At 38.4% G+C, this 18,623-nt stretch overlaps 1 protein-coding gene across 1 annotated transcript; it reads right to left on the bottom strand.

Annotated features, from left to right (window-relative positions):
- Positions 1-15,059: 15,059 nt before the first annotated feature.
- LOC128127373 (uncharacterized) lies at positions 15,060-16,487 on the bottom strand. The gene is made up of 3 exons (XM_052765849.1): positions 16,379-16,487; positions 15,667-16,295; positions 15,060-15,080 (listed from the first exon to the last, which is right to left on the bottom strand). Exons 1-3 carry the CDS (start codon positions 16,440-16,442, stop codon positions 15,060-15,062), a joined length of 714 nt encoding a protein of 237 aa, XP_052621809.1. The 5' UTR covers positions 16,443-16,487.
- Between the last annotated feature and the right edge of the window lie 2,136 nt (positions 16,488-18,623).

Below are 18,623 nucleotides of genomic sequence, written 5' to 3'. Positions count from 1 at the left end.
ACCTAAACCAGGTCACTAACATAGCATGATCCTATATACCAGGATACCGACCTAAACCAGGTCACTAACATAGCATCATCCTATATACCAGGATACCGACCTAAACCAGGTCACTGACATAATACTGTCCCAATTACCAGGATGCCCATCTAGCAGATCAATAAGTGCATGAACAGTACAAGTACAGATATCAGATATAACTATCTTACAGATCATCGATCATAGCAATCTCTCATGACCAAGGCATCGACCTAACCAGGTCACTAACATACCAATCCTAACGGATCACATGACAATAACAACATACTGTCTATTCTGATACCAATCTAACAGATCATAACCACATGTAGCATACTGTAACCAAGATAACAACTAAAAGGGTCGACCTTGGTGCGTTAGACCCTATTGATATAGTGAAGATAACTCACCTGAAATTGGTGACTGAAAAGATAAGACCAAGCTGCTCCGACCTCCGACACGCTCGCCGCCACTGAACACTACCAAAGAACCAATTCCATAAATACCAATATTACCAAAGTACCCTTGGAATTCAAACTGGTCAACTCTTGGTCAATGTCAAAGTCCTCAGTCAAAGTCAACTTTCCTGGTTGACTCTACTCGTCGAGTCACCCCGTCAACTCGCCGAGTTCCCTTACCCAGAAAACTCTCATGACACAACTTAACTCGCCGAGTCGCCGCAAGACTCGTCGAGTCCAACGATCTCTGAGTCCCATCCTGTCCAACTCACTAAGTCACCTACCGACTCACTAATCCAAGGCTTTAACCAAAAGAGGTCGGGGTTCTACGACCTGACTCACCGAGTCCAAGAACAGACTCGCAGAGTCCAAGGCGATCTTCAATAGACTCACCGAGTTGTTCTTCCAACTCGTCGAGTCCATGCACGTGTTCATACAACTCGTCGAGTACACCCATGTGACTCGCCGAGTCTCTCCAGTTCTCAATCCATTTAGAGGCTTTTCGAGCCATGCTGAGGCTCCAATCCGTAGATCCACCCTTTTATAATCTATCCCTCACATAAAGTTGCAAACTTTATGTGAAACCAAAGAGATATAGCCCCAAAACACACCAGAGCTTGGGTTTTAGACAAAAGGGCTTCACCAACAATTCAATAACTGATACTTTATGACTTTCTAGACTAATACAAGTCTAGATCTGAAGTAGCAACCTCAGATCTGGACTCCAAACCCGAAGTGGATCTCCATCATACCAAAATGGCCCCAAATCTCATTCAAGAATAAATCTAGAAGCAACAAAGCAAAGGTAACAACTCATTACCTCCAAGATGTGCCTAAAACTGCAGTAGATTTTGGATCTACACTACTTTCTTGATGCAAACCCTTTTTGATCTTCAACTTTCTTCCACTAGAACACCTCTCAAAGCTTCAATCTCCCTCTAATGGCCTTATACACACACGAGCTAGGGTTTACTGGATCTCAAGGGGGGCTAAGGGAGCTGAGGGGAGGACATTAAGTCCTTTAAATAGGGTGCAAACCCTAAGATTAGGGTTTTTCTCATCCCAGCACCAACTCGTCGAGTCCAGCTTCCGACTCGGCGAGTTGGTCAGTTAATTCGCGACCCAAACCCGCTCCGACTCGGCGCGTAAGCGTACCTACTCGTCGAGTCCCTTCTTCGAAATTACACTTTAAACTCTTAAATCGTACTTCTGAAATTTGGGATGTTACAACTCTCCCCCACTTAAATTCGGCTTCGTCCTCGAAGCCTGCTGCAACACAAACTTCCGGATGATATTCCCACAATGCATCCACTGATCTCAAACCGACCTAGATTCCTTCAAACACTGCTATTGAATCCCTAAAATCCACCTATTCCCTTGCAGGCTCCTGATAACTGCTTCAAGCCGGCCATCGACTTCCTTTCTCTGATAACAACACTCATCACTAAGTGCCACCAGAAGACACTACCTTACTTCTGTCTTACGCATTCATCCGCCACCTGCGAAAACTGGATACCATTCTAAACCACCGGGTCTTGACCCAGTATTATCCCGCTATCTCTCGCCCATCTGGCGCCACTTCTATTAACTTGCACCGATGGAAACTCATCTCGTTTCCTCCCTGGATCAAATCCCTTACCACGCTGACATGATGGAACATTTCACAGCTTCCAAGCAACCCTCCTGAACATCCAGCCATAACGTTCATACACATCGTACCTGGCCCAATCAGCCTCGGGCTGGAAGACCAGGCATGCCTACGATGGTCCAACCATCCCTAGGATGAAACACCACTACACACATAACTCATGACCACAACCATAATTCGGGATCCAAGGATCTACCCGTGCATCACTTCCGATCTCCCCTGACTCTGCGTCAGTGCTAACCGTCCCACAATCTCAATGGGCATCCAACCCGTATGTGCTTCCACACATCTGGTACAATCTCAGTGCTTATCACCATCAACTGGAGCACTTTCAATCATCCATTCACTCTACTGCCTTCCTTTTAGAGGAGTCACACTCCTTTCGGAGCTACATACCTTTCCTTTCCAGGAAGTCTACTTAACAACTTTTACCGCACCTATAAGTGCCACCAAGCTAAACTCCACTCTACAATATCCATGTAGAATATTCTCAAACTCCCATATACCCCGAATCCGATCAAATAACCAACAAGGCCCACAAACGGCCTCCAACCAACTCCATCATCATGATCAATACTTGGGGCCGGACCATATGGATTGCTATTGCATGGCGACATATCCACTCATTCTCGGCATACAGATCCACTTAACACATACAGAGTCTTCAGCATGGCTGAACCGCCTTACCAGGCCTTCAGTCAATCTTAATTCGGGATCCAAGGATTTACCCGTGCATCACTTCCGATCTCCCCTGACTCCGCTTCAATGCTAACCGTCCCATAATCCCAACGGGCATCTAACCCGTACGTGCTTCCACACATCTGGTACAATCTCAGTGCTTATCACCATCAACTGGAGCACTTTCAATCATCCATTTACTCTACTGCCTTCCTTTCAGAGGACTCACACTCTTTTCGGATCTACATACCTTTCCTTTCCAGGAAGTCTACTTAACAACTTTTACCGCACCTATAAGTGCCACTAAGCTAAACTCCACTCTACACTATCCATGTAGAGCAACTACTATTCTCAAACTCCCATATACCCCGAATCCGATCACATAACCAACAAGGCCCATGCACGGCCTCCAACCAACTCCATCATCATGATCAATACTTGGGGCCGGACCATATCGATTGCCATTGCATGGCGACATTGTAACATCCCAAAAATACATGCCAAAAAAAATTCATTTTTAAATATGTCATTATAAAACCAACAGTGTAATGAAACATTTGTAATATCATGTCATGTCAAAACCAAAGTGGAAATAATCAAACATGTTATCATAAAACAATATCAGAGTGTAATCCCAAAGATCTCATGTGCGGAAAACCATAGTGTGATGCGCTGCGATCAAGCCGACTCCTTTCCTTTAAACACGAAGTACCTGAAACCAAAACTGAAAACCGTAAGCACGAAGCTTAGTGAGTTCCCCCATCATACCACATACCATACAATCACATATCATACATACTGCCGGGAAATTCTGGGGTGCCCGACCTACCCGGTACGGCCATTCTGGGGTGCCGACCTACCCGTGTCAAGCCGTTCTGGGGTGCTGACTACCGATGTCAAGCCATTCTGGGGTGCTGACTATCCATCGGTCCTAACAACCGGTCCTCGGGGACTATTTCACCCCCTACTGCTACTATCACATATATCATAACATAACATATTATCAGACATATCTGGGATGTCCGATCTACCCTTCGGTCCTAACGACCAAACTTGGGGACTATTCCCCTCCTACTACCATTATCACATATAACATATCATGCTAGCATATAAACATATCATCACATACTGTCAGACATATCTAGGGTGTCTGACCTACCCTTCGGTCCTAACAACCGAACTCTACTACTTTCACATATACATATCATGCCAACATATAACATATCAGGTAGTAGCAAACCTAGATGATATCACAAAGACAATCATCTAACATACAACTCCTACTGGTGGGCCGGCATTGTGGCCGTAGACCCACCGCTACTGGAAGGTAACTCACCTCACACTGCTGAAGTCCCGAAGACACAATCCCACACTTGCTGAAGTTCCGTAGACTCGACCCCAGCTGCTGGTTGACAGATTCCCGAATTGTCAACACCAAAATAACGCCCAATTAATAATTGGATACCAATACATAACCATACGTACATTCTTTGGGTAATTACTACATTACCCCTCGCTTGGCTTATTCAAGCCCAAGGCCCAATCCGTAGGCCCAAAGTCAATTAGGAATCAAAGCCAAACACATGGCCCAATTTTCCAAATTGGGCCTAGGCCTATACATGGTCTCATTCTGAGGCCCAACATCATATACTCATTAAGGCCCAAACTATGGCCCATCTATGGCCCAATTTTCCAAATTGGGCCCAAGCCCCTTACATGGGCCTTACCCTAGGCCTATTAAATTATTCTAGTTCAATTGCTTGCTCTTGGATGGTCCATTATTATCCCAATCATTTAGGCCCAAAAGAAAGGCCCAACGATAAACCCAAATGAGATTAGGGTTTCACATAAAATGACAATTGGGGTTAGGTTTCCTACTTAACCCATTAAGGACTTAATCCATTAAGTCCATTATCGCTTAGATTAATCTTTGCCAAAGTTTATTATTTAATATCTCAAGTTATTAAATAATTCTCATGTGTGTATCCTGATTAATTCTTAAAGTTAGGTTTTCATTGGCATTAGGGTTTTCCCAATCCAAATACTAGCCAACTTATCAATTTGTTGGCCTTTTATGTCGATTAGGGCTTTATTGGGCCTATTAAGTCCACTAAAATCTTAATAAGCTCATTAGGGTTTTATTGGGTCCATTAGAGTCCATTAAGCTTCTTCGGGCCCATTAGAGCTCCTTTGAGCCCATTAGGGTTTCAAGCATCCCCAATCGAGTCGACTCACAAGACAAGCACACCGCCACCCGACACGGCGGCCGGTGGCAGCAGCCACTACCTAACGGTGGTGGTGACGGATTTTTTCCACTATTCCGATTAATACAAAATTACAACGAAATAACCAAACACACACACCAACACACACTAAGCTACACACACATACACGTAATTTCATAGCAAAATACACACACAGACAAGAACAAAAGTATACACCCACACGTAATCTGCTTGAATGCGGAACCCAGCCACCCACCTGGTGGCGTACGGCGGCGGCGACAACTCGGAGTGGCGGGCAGCAGCAGCGTTATCTGTGACAGCCACCATGGCCGGAAACCATGATGGGTTTTCTCGAGTCTTCCTAGCCAAACAATTAATGAACACATACACACGCATCTCCATTAACCACAGCAAACCTTATCGGAAAGGAGCATCCAACCTCAGCCACCCCATGCGGCGGCGTGAGGCAGTCGAACGGGGAAGTGGCAGTGGGGTAGCCTTTAGAGCCACAACAGCGGTGCAACACCGGAACAGAAACGGAGAAGGGAAAGAAGGGAAACACGGCAGGAAGGTGGTGGTTATTTTCCATCTGGAACAACAGCAACGGGGAGGCGCTCATTGCAAACCTCGTCGGCGACAAGGCCGCTGAAACAACACCATCAACATCACGAGTGGCCACGAGCACCTCGATGGCGGAACATCGGCGTTAGGGGTGGCGATAAATCTCGACAGGGCGGCGGAAGGCTCTAACATAGCGGCTAGAGAAAGAGAAGGAGAAGAAGGCGGTCGTTCGGCGGTTCCAATCTCCCTGGTGGTGAAGGTGTGATGCCGGAAGTGAAGAAGTAGGTGGCGGCCGGTGGGAGGTACAAGGGGGGGGGGGGGGGAAGGGTGACGGCTACTGCATAAAGGAGGTTTATAGGTTTAGGGTTTGACTGATAATAAGATTATATACCCGGATCCTCTTAAAAGTTTGCCATATTGGCAACATTAGTCCCTCCATGCTCCTTTTCTTTCAAATGTAATCCACATTTTACCTTTTTAACCCCTGCCATCTAAATACATTACAAAGTAGGTCCAAATTTCACTAAAACAGCCCCTCCTCTACAATTCTTTTCAAATGAAGTCCCAATAATTTACCAAGTGGTCCCTATCTTCATAAATAATTATAAACTTAGTCCGAAACTTACACTTTTAATCCCCGACTTCTAAAATTGTGACCAATAGCTCCCCGAGATCAACACCTTGCTATATAATTATTTATTTTAGGGCTACTATTTGTTCATTAATTTATTTATTTATCAAATAAATAAACAGGGTATTACAGACATATCCACTCATTCTCCGCATACAGATCCACTTAACACATACAGAGTCTTCAGCATGACCGGACCGCCTTACCAGGCCTTCGGTCAATCGTCCACCTTCTTGGAAATCTGAGGTCTGTTCCCTGGCCCGCATGTGTACCATACACGCTAAATAACCCGCACTCCCGTGCTGAATGCACTGCTGAGCCCTGACATCTAACAAAACCCTCAATCTATCACTCTAAAACCCTCAGAGTCGAGCACATCCTCGACTGAAAACTCGAACTGAACCCGATTCTTGACTAGGACCCAACATGATTACCCAACTTCTGCTATCAAGCATCCAGAAGACATGTTCTTATGCTGGGGAGTTTTGCCGACCCCCAAACAACACAACCCTTAACTAAGCAGCCAATAGGGCCTCTGTTCTCCCTGTCGGGTTGTGAAACTTATCCCCGTTTCAAAACCTTTCCACTTTAGCATCTCAGGGTAACACTCCCCTAATTAGATTCAACTAAGCCTTCATAATACATGAAGATTGGATGATTCTCAATCCTCCTCACTTCCCAACGATTTATCTGATGACAACCAACTCTTTCCCACTAGTGTTCCATTGCTAGCTAGACCCGACTCATCACACACTTCTAAGAATCAGATTATCACTTCCTAAATCATAGTGAAACCGACAACCACTAATGCGTGAATGACTCCACACTCACTTCCTGAAGACCACCATATAGATGCTCCAACTAATACCTCGGCAACGAGTTACTTCTCTTGGTGCTCTTAATCTTTCAACCACTAATGGTTGCTACCCACTGAATCCTGACAATGATGAATAACCCTTTTGTGGGACTCCATCCGTAGTCATCCCACATAAAACCCCTTTTCCAAAGGTGTTCCAAACAAGCTTCCCGCTTTTGGGCTTTAGAAATCATTCTCTTCAGGGTTCACACCTTGACTCACTCACTAACTCAAAAGCCCACAACTAAACGGCAGCAGCCGAAACAACCTCTGCCCTAAACCGGGCTACAAACCACTCCGAAGACATAGTCTACAGTCCCAAAAGTGCAATAGATCGCACAATCAATCCTTTCCATCCGATACAAGAGATCCAAGGAAAACCGGACCTCACAACACTTATGCCATGCCGACCGTCCTGAGTTCACCGACACTGAAATAATGTTGCCAATTCATGTAACCAACTGACCCCGAGCTGTAATACACCTGATCTTGGGGTTACAAGCCTGCTCACTCCTTTGAGCTCGGAAACTAAGAGGGTGCAATCCTTGCCCTACCAAACGACGGTCCAATTCATCAATCAACCATTTCATTTCTAGATGCAAAGCCCCAGCTGAACATAATCATCACTCCTTTTCAGAGTTCCCACGACCCATAACCCGGCCTTGAGCAAACCCCCGAGCCTCAAATCTATAAACCCACATGCTAGACTCTCCCGCTCAACCCGCGGAAATATAACGACTACAGGTCATCTTCCTGCTCCCAGATAACTGTATCCTTCTGCTCATCAGATAATGTACCGATAACATGTCTCGGCCCTGGAAAGCTCGTCCAGCTCCTCTCCCTGCCGTCGTTACAGCTGCCAAAGCTGCCGCGACAACCATCTCAGCAATGTATGCATGACGCTCGACAAAATACTCAACCATGGCGGTCTTGAAAGAGCGAAACATCTTCGGAATTTATCCCCCAACAATCTCGATCGTCTCCTCCCGGAGGATCTCCCTGACACGATCCCCTGACAATGTTGGCCTATCCTGGCTGCCAGCTCCCGATCCTAACCTGGATTTGGTCACAAGACGTCTTGTGACCACCATTCTGGAAATACACCAAAAGGTCTCTAATAACCTATATAATGACAGGGAAAAAACTCCAAAACCCAATTCTAGGGGTTGTGACTTCCTTGCCACGCGTATGGGTCATATGCTTTTAGTAGTACGGGCCCATACTAACTTCCATACCTACCCATATTTGTCTCAAGTATCATCACAACACCCTAAAAATATACATAAATGCAGCGAGCAATTAAATCCTCACTCCTAGAGGAATGCTAAACATCTCATATATGGCCTCCCGGCCTCTCACTACCCACCCAATCCATGAAACTTCCACCGACCCTGCAACATTAGTGTATAGTAGCCACACATAACGTTGGACCCGATAGACTTTCGAATATCCAATTCTACCCTAAGGTCGAATCAAACATTCTCAGGCTATAAGATCTTGATTATGCACAGTCGTGATGCATACACTAAACAACTACAGTAAGGATGTCAATTTCATATAAAGGAAAACCCTAGGCTAATAGGCATCATGAAATCAGGAAACTCTATCATGCAATTCCTGAAGATCTCTAGCCTAGTACTAGCATGTAGTTCGAACTTATCACATAATCAAATAACTTGTGTGGTATTTTGGGGCCTACTTACTGGATCTGGCTGATCGTACCCTCTGCATCCTCCTTTACTTATTTCGAAAACCTTTTGAAAACCATTTTGTAAATCCCTCCTTGATTTGAGACTGGATTCACACGAATGTTCCTCCAATTCACTCAAACCAAGGCTCTGATACCAACTTGTAACGACAAAAAATTTGAGCCAATTTAAAGCATTTTATTTCATTCAAAAACCATTAAGTTCATACATCTTATTTTCAAAATAGTTTAAACATCAGAGTATCCCCCATAACCATATCACATGAATCATAAAACATGAGGAGCGGTACGATCACGCCTTCGCCTAGCCACAATCTCCTAAGGTACCTGAAACAATACACTGAACTGTAAGCCCGAAATCTTAGTGAGTTACCCCCAAAATACCAACCGCATACAACCATAATCATAACATATTGTATCACAATACATAACAACCATGCCTCTCAAGTCCGCAGCATGACTGGTCCGCCCTCAACAGGCCTTCCGTTCACCTGGTCCACTCTCAGAGTCTACAGTATGACTGGACAGCCCGCACCGGGCCTTCATTCTATCTGGATCTATCCGAGCCTTCGGTATGACTGGACCGCCATATGAACCTACAATCTATCCGGACCGCTCATAGGGTATGTTGGCCTTCAGCACAAAGCAGGACCTCCTCAACCCAAACATCAAGCAAATAACCATGTGTACATATAACAGGAAATCACATAACAGTCCATAGGCAAACAAATCGATCTAGCAGATCATAAAGCATATCATCATCCTTACCAGGATATCGACCTAACCGGTCACTAACATAGCATCATCCTATATACCAGGATACCGACCTAAACCAGGTCACTAACATAGCATGATCCTATATACCAGGATACCGACCTAAACCAGGTCACTAACATAGCATCATCCTATATACCAGGATACCGACCTAAACCAGGTCACTGACATAATACTGTCCCAATTACCAGGATGCCCATCTAGCAGATCAATAAGTGCATCAACAGTACAGGTACAGATATCAGATATAACTATCTCACAGATCATCGATCATAGCAATCTCTCATGACCAAGGCATCAACCTAACCAGGTCACTAACATACCAATCCTAACGGATCACATGACAATAACAACATACTGTCTATTCTGATACCAATCTAACAGATCATAACCACATGTAGCATACTGTAACCAAGATAACAACTAAAAGGGCCGGCCTTGGTGCCTTAGACCCTATTGATATAGTGAGGATAACTCAACTGAAATTGCTGACTAAAAAGATAAGACCAAGCTGCTCCGACCTCCGACACGATCGCCACCACTGAACACTACCAAAGAACCAATTCCATAAATACCAATATTACCAAAGTACCCTTGGAAGTCAAACTGGTCAACTCTTGGTCAAGGTCAAATTCCTCAGTCAAAGTCAACTTTCCTGGTTGACTCTACTCGTCGAGTCACCGCGTCGACTCGCCGAGTTCCCTTACCCAAAAAACTCTCATGACACAACTTAACTCGCCGAGTCGCCCCAAGACTCGTCGATTCCAACGATCTCTGAGTCCCATCATGTCCAACTCACTGAGTCACCAACCGACTCACTAATCCAAGGCTTTAACCAAAAGAGGTTGGGGTTCTGCGACCTGACTCACCGAGTCCAAGAACAGACTCGCAGAGTCCAAGGCAATCTTCAACAGACTCACCGAGTTGTTCTTCCAACTCGTCAAGTCCATGCACGTGTTCATACAACTCGTCGAGTACACCCATGTGACTCGCCGAGTCTCTCCAGTTCTCCATCCATTTAGAGGCTTTTCGAGCCATGCTGAGGCTCCAATCTGTAGATCCACCCTTCTACAATCTATCCCTCACATAAAGTTGCAAACTTTACGTGAAACCAAAGAGATATAGCCCCAAAACACACTAGGGCTTGGGTTTTAGACAAAAGGGCTTCACCAACAATTCAATAACTGATGCTTTATGAATTTCTAGACTAATACAAGTCTAGATCTGAAGTATCAACCTCAGATATGGACTCCAAACCTGAAGTGGATCTCAATCATACCAAAATGGCCCCAAATCTCATTCAAGAATAAATCTAGAAGCAACAAAGGAAAGGTAACAGCTCATTACCTCCAAGATGTGCCCAAAACTGCAGTAGATTCTGGATCTACACTACTTTCTTGATGCAAACCCTTTTTGATCTTCAACTTTCTTCCACTAGAACACCTCTCAAAGCTTCAATCTCCCTCTAATGGCCTTATACACACACGAGCTAGGGTTTACTGGATCTCAAGGGGGCTAAGGGAGTTGAGGGGAGGACATCAAGTCCTTTAAATAGGGTGCAAACCCTAAGATTAGGGTTTTTCTCATCCTAGCACCAACTCGTCGAGTCCAACTTCCGACTCGGCGAGTTGGTCACTTAATTCTCGACCCAAACCCGCTCCGACTCGGCGAGTAAGCGTACCTACTCGTCGAGTCCCTTCTTCGAAATTACACTTTAAACTCTTAAATCATACTTCTGAAATTCGGGATGTTACATTACATGTTTTGATTATATGATATTCTGACATTATACTATTTTGAAAACAAGTTTTGTAATAATCATTGGTTTTGAAATGTTTTTAAAAGTTTAAATTTGTCATGATTTTTATGGATGTTACATCTTCAATGAAGGAAATTCTTTTATATCATCAACTTTTTTCTCTTTCTTCACAACTTTAGTTTCTCTCTTTGGTTTCTTTGAAGATCGAGGACGACTTTGAAAATCAGAATCATCTTCATCAGATAGTTCACGTTTCTTACTTACAGTTTTGACCTTAACCCTTAGGTTCACTTTTGGTTGTTCAATAACTGTTTTTTAGATTTCTTTGACAGTGTTTTCAACACCTCCTTGGCCTTTTTTTTGGAAGACGACCGTGTCTTCCTTGAGCTCTCTAAATTATCTTTTTTAACTACAATTTTCAATAGAAACATAGTGTTAGTAAAAAATAAAGCATAATAGATATAGTCAGTTGCAAATGAAGAAACATAATCACTTATGATTGCAAAAACATATCTTTATAATTTTTAACCTTGTAATTTTTTTCTAAAATATCTTCAATTTTTCTTCTCATCAACAGAAGCATTTACTACAAAAAAAATTAACATAATTAGTAATTAGTACTAAACAAAAATGCATATGACTAATAAAATATGATTTCAAATCACACAATCGCTAACGATTATAAGCACATACATTTATCATTACTATTTATTAATGATTATAAACAAATGTATAGAATTATTTATGATTAGAACTAAAAATAAACATACAACTAAATGTTATGTTTAATAAACTGAAAAAAATCACAAAATCAGTTATGATTACAAAAAATACCTTTAAAATTTCTTTTCTTCGAAATTTTCTCTTTAAGTTCTCCAGAAAGTTCTTCATATTCATGTTTGATACATAGAAATACATAAACACAAAACACAATAATCAATTATGAATAAAAAACTAAACTATTATTTTAAATCACACAATCACTAATGATTATAAACACATACATTTATCATTACTATTTACTAATGATTATAAACGAACGTATAAAATCATTTATGATTAGAACTATAAATAAACGTATAACTAAATGTTATGTTTAATCCACTGAAAAAATAACAAAATCAGTTATAATTACAACAAATACCTTTAACATTAAGTTATATGTTTATTTCTAGTTCGAATTATAGATGATTTTATACGTTTTTTGAGCATCGATTTTTTGAACTGTACCTTCGGAAATAATAACACTTCTCCCACCTTTGATATTTGTTTGATTTTTGAACTTTTTTTGAACATAGATTCTTTTGAAATCCTTATCTGTGAAAATATATACAACTTACATCAAAAACCACCACAAACAAATATAATAAAAAATAGATCAACTCTAAACGAGAAAATCATCAAAATCAAGTAAAAATGACGAAAAACTACTGAATCAAAACAAAAAACATCATTATCAACATAAAACTGCACTTAACTAATTAATACAAACATGCATTATCAATAACATAAAAAATCACTCGCATTCTAACCCTTTGTTTCGATTAACGAAGATGCGACTTCGTTTATATTTTCTCCTGAAGACATTTACCAATTTTCCAAGCTTAATTTGAACAGCTAAGAAACGAAAACTAGGGCAAAATGCGATAAAGAAAGAAAAAAGGGTTTTCGTGAGAGTTCCAATTGAGATTTTGATCGAGAAAGAAAAGAATGATATAGGCGGTTACAGTATCGTAGCCTGCAAAACTGATATGAATCTTTGTAAAATTATAACAACAACCCTACAATCGTTATTAATGCCGTTAATTTAATAAGTTATCAATGTATTTACAATTATGCTACCGCCACATTTTAGAAACAAATATCATAACATCAAAGGGTTATCCTCCTATCTCACAATTTCTAATTTTTTATTTATCTCAAACGAATCAACATCTCTCTCTCTCTCTCTCTCTCTCTCTCTCTCTGTGTGTGTGTGTATATATATATATATATATATATATATATATATATATATATATATATATATATATGTGGTCTGAATCCGATAGGAACCCAAAATTTGGTAGGAGCCGTAGTGACTATTCTCTACCAATCATTTAGTCAATGACATAAACGTCAAACTCATTTACTTGGTCATGACGCGTTCGCACGCCGCGCACGTGCATGGAACGTCCATGTAACGTCATTTCAATGAGTTTTTCTTTTCTTTATCATTTATTTTGGTTTTTTTATTATTTTTTTTTGTTTTTCGCTAAAAAAAAGTTCATTTTTTAATAGATATATGTTCGTTTTTAATGTTTTTTCTTTTTTTTTTGTTTTTTTATTTTTTTTATTTTTAATTGAATTTAATTTTTTTTTGTTTTTTTAATATCTTTACTACATACTTGAAGATAGTTGAGATTTTTTTTTGTTTTTATTTTTTTGTTTTTTTATTATATATAAAAAATTATTTTCAAAATATAATATTTATACATTAATAAATATTATTTTATTAGATTACTATTTTTTAAATTATTATTCTTAATTTCTTTTAACTGTTTTCTTTATTATTTTAAATCAGAAACCCCAAAAAAAATCTCACCAACCCCACATTTCCTAATTTGTTTTAAATATTTGAAAGATAACATATTTTGGACAACAACATTAGGTTGCTTGTTATGCATCATTTTAACATATTTTATTAATCATTTTATTAGCTTTTAAAATCAACCCAAATAGCTGATTTTAATGCCATTTTTGAAAAGCTTGTATCAATAAGATTTATTTTTCAATAAACTAATTAATGAGTACGATCAACCTAAAGAGTGTTTGAGAAACTATTGCACAATCATAACTTATGATAATATTTTTCCAACAATTACATGGTTATAATATGAACGCCGATTAAAATATTTTTAATTTATTATTTTTCAAGTTGAACTAACACATCCGATTTTGTAGTTAGAGCTCCCTTTTTATATAGTTAATTAAATGATTTAATGATACATTATTATTCTTTCTAGTCATTTTAGTTTTGCTATAATCCAACGTTTGATTATTGACTCAGTTCATGTTGGTAGCTTGAATTGGGGTTAGTTCAATCTCGTTATTCGACTAGTAAAATCGGTAATTGTTTTATGAATTGATGCTAAGTGACACACATCAAATTGGTTTTGTGATGAGATTAACTTCGGTGTAAACTAAAATTGCACATTTTTACACTTCCGAGCTTGAGAGAAGTGTTGAACGTTGTTGGGAACACTCACACAAAACTTAATGCGATCTTTCAATCTATTTCTAAGAACTTGTTTATAGTAGGTTAGTAATGTTATGTTTAATTCAAAAAACTTGTTTTGATTAAACAATTTTGGTGAATGAAAGATGCTAGAGCTTGTTAGTATCCTCAAGTACTAACTTAGACTAGAATTGACTTTGACATCAATTCATCGTTAACTTGCTTCAATTAGGTGAAGAGAACTCGGAATCCAATTGTTTTAATCTTATTTCTAGTATTTAGTTTACCATATGTTAGTTTAATTTACTTGTTTTTAAATTCCCCATATTTACCTTTTGTACCATGGAATAAAACATACTTATTTTGGTGTATTTATGAATTAAAACCGAGTCCCTAAAGACTGATCATGTTTTCTACTGTTACTATTATTTTTAAATTATATGTGCGAAGAAGATTTATTGTTTGATGGATCATTACCATCACCTAATCTGACAATGATGGGATGGATATGGATTTTTAAAATAAATTAGGATGGTGGTAATGTTGTCTAAAAAAATTATCCCAATAAAAATGAAATTAAAAAGTAACTAAAATAAATTAATAATCTAACAAAATAATATTTATTAATATATATATATATATATTAAAAATAATATTTATTAATATATAATAATCCAATACAAAATAAATTAAAAAGAATTATTTAAAAGAAATTAATAATCCAACAAAATAATATGTATGAATACATAAATATAATATATTAAAAATAATATTTATTAATATATTATAATATAATAAAAAAATAAAAAAGAACTATTTAAATAAAATTAATAATCCAATAAAGTAATATTTATTAATAAATAAATAGTACATGTTAAAAATAATATTTATTAATCAAATAAAAATAATCAATCCAATAAAAAAATTAATGTATAATAATTGAATAAATTTAACAAGAAAAGTTGAAAAAGGTCATTATATTTTGGTTTCAAAAACAGTTTTTAAAAGTAAAATTATTATTTTAAAAAAGTTAACAACCAAATTGTTAAAATTAATATTTTTAAGAGAAAATGACAAAAATAGCCAATTACACTAATTGCATTACAAAAATAGCCAAAAAAATTCGGGATTACATATTTAGCCACCCATTTCGCAGATGAGAAGGTCCCATCAGCGTTATGGGTTTGTGAGCAACCCGCTGAACCACCAATATTATATGCCATTTCTGCAGTAGAAATTATGTGACCTGCTCTGCTACCAGACGCCCTTCCAGTACAATTATTTCTCGTGTGTCCTAGTTGACCACATGTAGAACACTCTTTTATAATTGGACCCTCGCCTTGGGATGGAATGCGGTCTGTGTTTCTTGGCCTGCCTGGCTGACGTTTATCCATTATAGGTGGCTTAACAATCATCAAATCATCGAGGATCTCCCATTCGGATGGCTTCGGCAGAGGGTTTATTGATTCCTCATATGTTTTCCTCAGTGTTTCGGTAAAGTAAGCATTTAATGCAAACCTCGAGCAGTCTTGGTAATTGTTCACTGTTAAACATCTTATGACATGACCACAAGGTATCCCATCAAGTTGCCAATGCCTACATGTACATGTCATATGTTGAAAATCAACAATCACATTTTGTGCCCCCTTTTTGACCTCGCATTTCGTATTTAAGATCATGCGAACATCCCATTTGGTAAAATTTTTCTTGTTTTCTTTTACAACTTCATCCGCCCAAGGGGTAAGTGTTGTTGTTGCTTCCGCTAAAAAAACAGCCAAAATGAAGAAGTTAAAATCAATAACATCGAAACTAATAAAACATTAATATTACAAATTTACGTAATACCTGCAAAGTTACGTCTTTGAAACCACCATTGTTGCATTGTAGCACGAAAAAAATCAATCAACATAAGTATTGACACCTTACGTGCGTGTCTAAATAATGCATTTATAGACTCCGCACTGTTGGACGACATAAGATTGTATCGGTTCCCTTTAAAATGTGCCCTTGACCAGGTTTCTGGATTTATACTTTTTAAGTACTCCCATACTGGTTCTTTTGTCTTTTTCATAACATCCATGGCAGCATCAAAAGCATCAACTGTGTACGCCCTACACGCCTCCCAAAAAATTCCTTTAACCGTCTTACTCTTGCCGAATCTAGATACTATGTTGAAATACAAATGGACACCACATATTCCATGATGAGCGTGAGGAAAAATATATTTGTTTGCTTGTCGATGATTAGGTTGCAACAATGTTGAAGAACATGTGTGTACATCAACAAATTTATTCACTTGGAAAAGTCCATCAGTATTTTTAATTGCTTTTGCTCTTAGTAACCAAGAACAATTTTTCGAAACACACACAGCTTCATACCTTGATTTGGTGGATCTACTTGTCCTCGTCTGGAAACCTTCTCGAAGACATTTTTTACCAATACACCGCTTTAAAAGTTCTTTGTTTTTAAATATACTCTCACATTGAATCTTTTGAAGATTAATGTCTACCATCTGTGTTGGGATATCTTCATTATTATCAACTGGCCATGCTGGTACATGGGGCATACCGTGAAAAAGGTTATCGGGATACTTAGCTTTAACTTCATCACCCAACTCATCTCTATCAGAATTACTTTGTAGCTCGGTTATATCTAAACATACATCACCAACATCAACATAATGCCCGTAAACATGATTTTTTTCATTTTTTTGAGTTGAATTTTTTTTCTTTTTAGTTTTATCTACCACACGCCTATTCATAAGTTTAACTTCTTGTTCGGCAACATCATCACAACGACCACCAACATGATTAAGATATGTACCAACATCATCATCACCAACATACTTGTAATTCTCGGGATCCACATATTGAATAGGTGAATAACTAACATTAACATTTTCAGCAACACTGTGAAACTGAGGTACACTAGGAGTATTGAAAGTACCTATCAGATCGTTGCTCCCTTTAAAACTGCATAAATTACCAACAACTTCGTTTCCAATTTCACCGCCCCCATTAACCTCCTCAACTTCATCAACCACCACAAACACTTTCACAGCCCTTCCTCCACTACATTTGATTACGTTTATCAACATTCTAACATCCACGTCTTCAACTATAGCTATATAATAATTTAATTCAGGATGGTGGAAACGAAGACTAATTCTATATTTGTCTAACAAACCAATTTTGCTTCTTACCATAGATACAAAATCACTATAACTAATATACTCAGAAAATATCAAAGCAAGTTCAGAAATACCTCCCTGTGGACATATGTATTCCAGATTAGTTCCATTAACTTGCCATCTCCCACCGGTTACAAGACAAACCAAATATTCAATCATTTTTTGAGCAAATTGTAGAGATAGAGAGTATTTCACAAACCAAATAACAACCAAAATGATATTTTTTCTACAAAAGTTTTTATATAGCAAAGCCCATTTCGTAGTCAAACCAATTCATTTCGTAGTCAACCTTAATAAAAAAAAATAATAAATAATTAAAAAAAATTGCATCATTTCGTAGATAGGATCAGAGGATTTCGCAGATGGGACCTATTCCATCTGCGAAATTACCCCTATTTATACCGAAAAAATTAAAAAAAAAAAAATTCTCATCTGCGAAAGTACAAGTGCCTAAAGCACAACTGTGCTTCAGGCACTTGTACTTTCGCAGATGAGAAGCCCATTTCGCAGATGGGACCTTCTCATCTGCGAAATGGGTGGCTATATATGTAATCTCGATTTTTTTTGGCTATTTTTGTAATGCAATTAGTGTAATTGGCTATTTTTGTCATTTTCTCTATTTTTAAACCAAAAAATGCATAAAGTATAAAAAATTAGACCATTGATGCAATACTATATATATATATATATATATATATATATATGTATATATATATATATATATATATATATATATATATTAGGTGTAAAACCCATGTATTACATGGGTTCAGTTAAAAGAAAAAATTAAATATGAAATTCTAAACATTTAAAAGTTTGAATTTATAAGAAAACTTAGAAAAATATTGAATTATTAAAGTTAATGTGTTTTTTTTCTTTTTTAAATTTAAACAAATAATT

Source organism: Lactuca sativa, chromosome 7 (assembly GCF_002870075.4).
Source record: "Lactuca sativa cultivar Salinas chromosome 7, Lsat_Salinas_v11, whole genome shotgun sequence".
NCBI lineage: Eukaryota > Viridiplantae > Streptophyta > Magnoliopsida > Asterales > Asteraceae > Lactuca > Lactuca sativa.
Note: the sequence above shows the minus strand (reverse complement) of the source record. Positions and strands in the feature narration are given on the sequence as shown.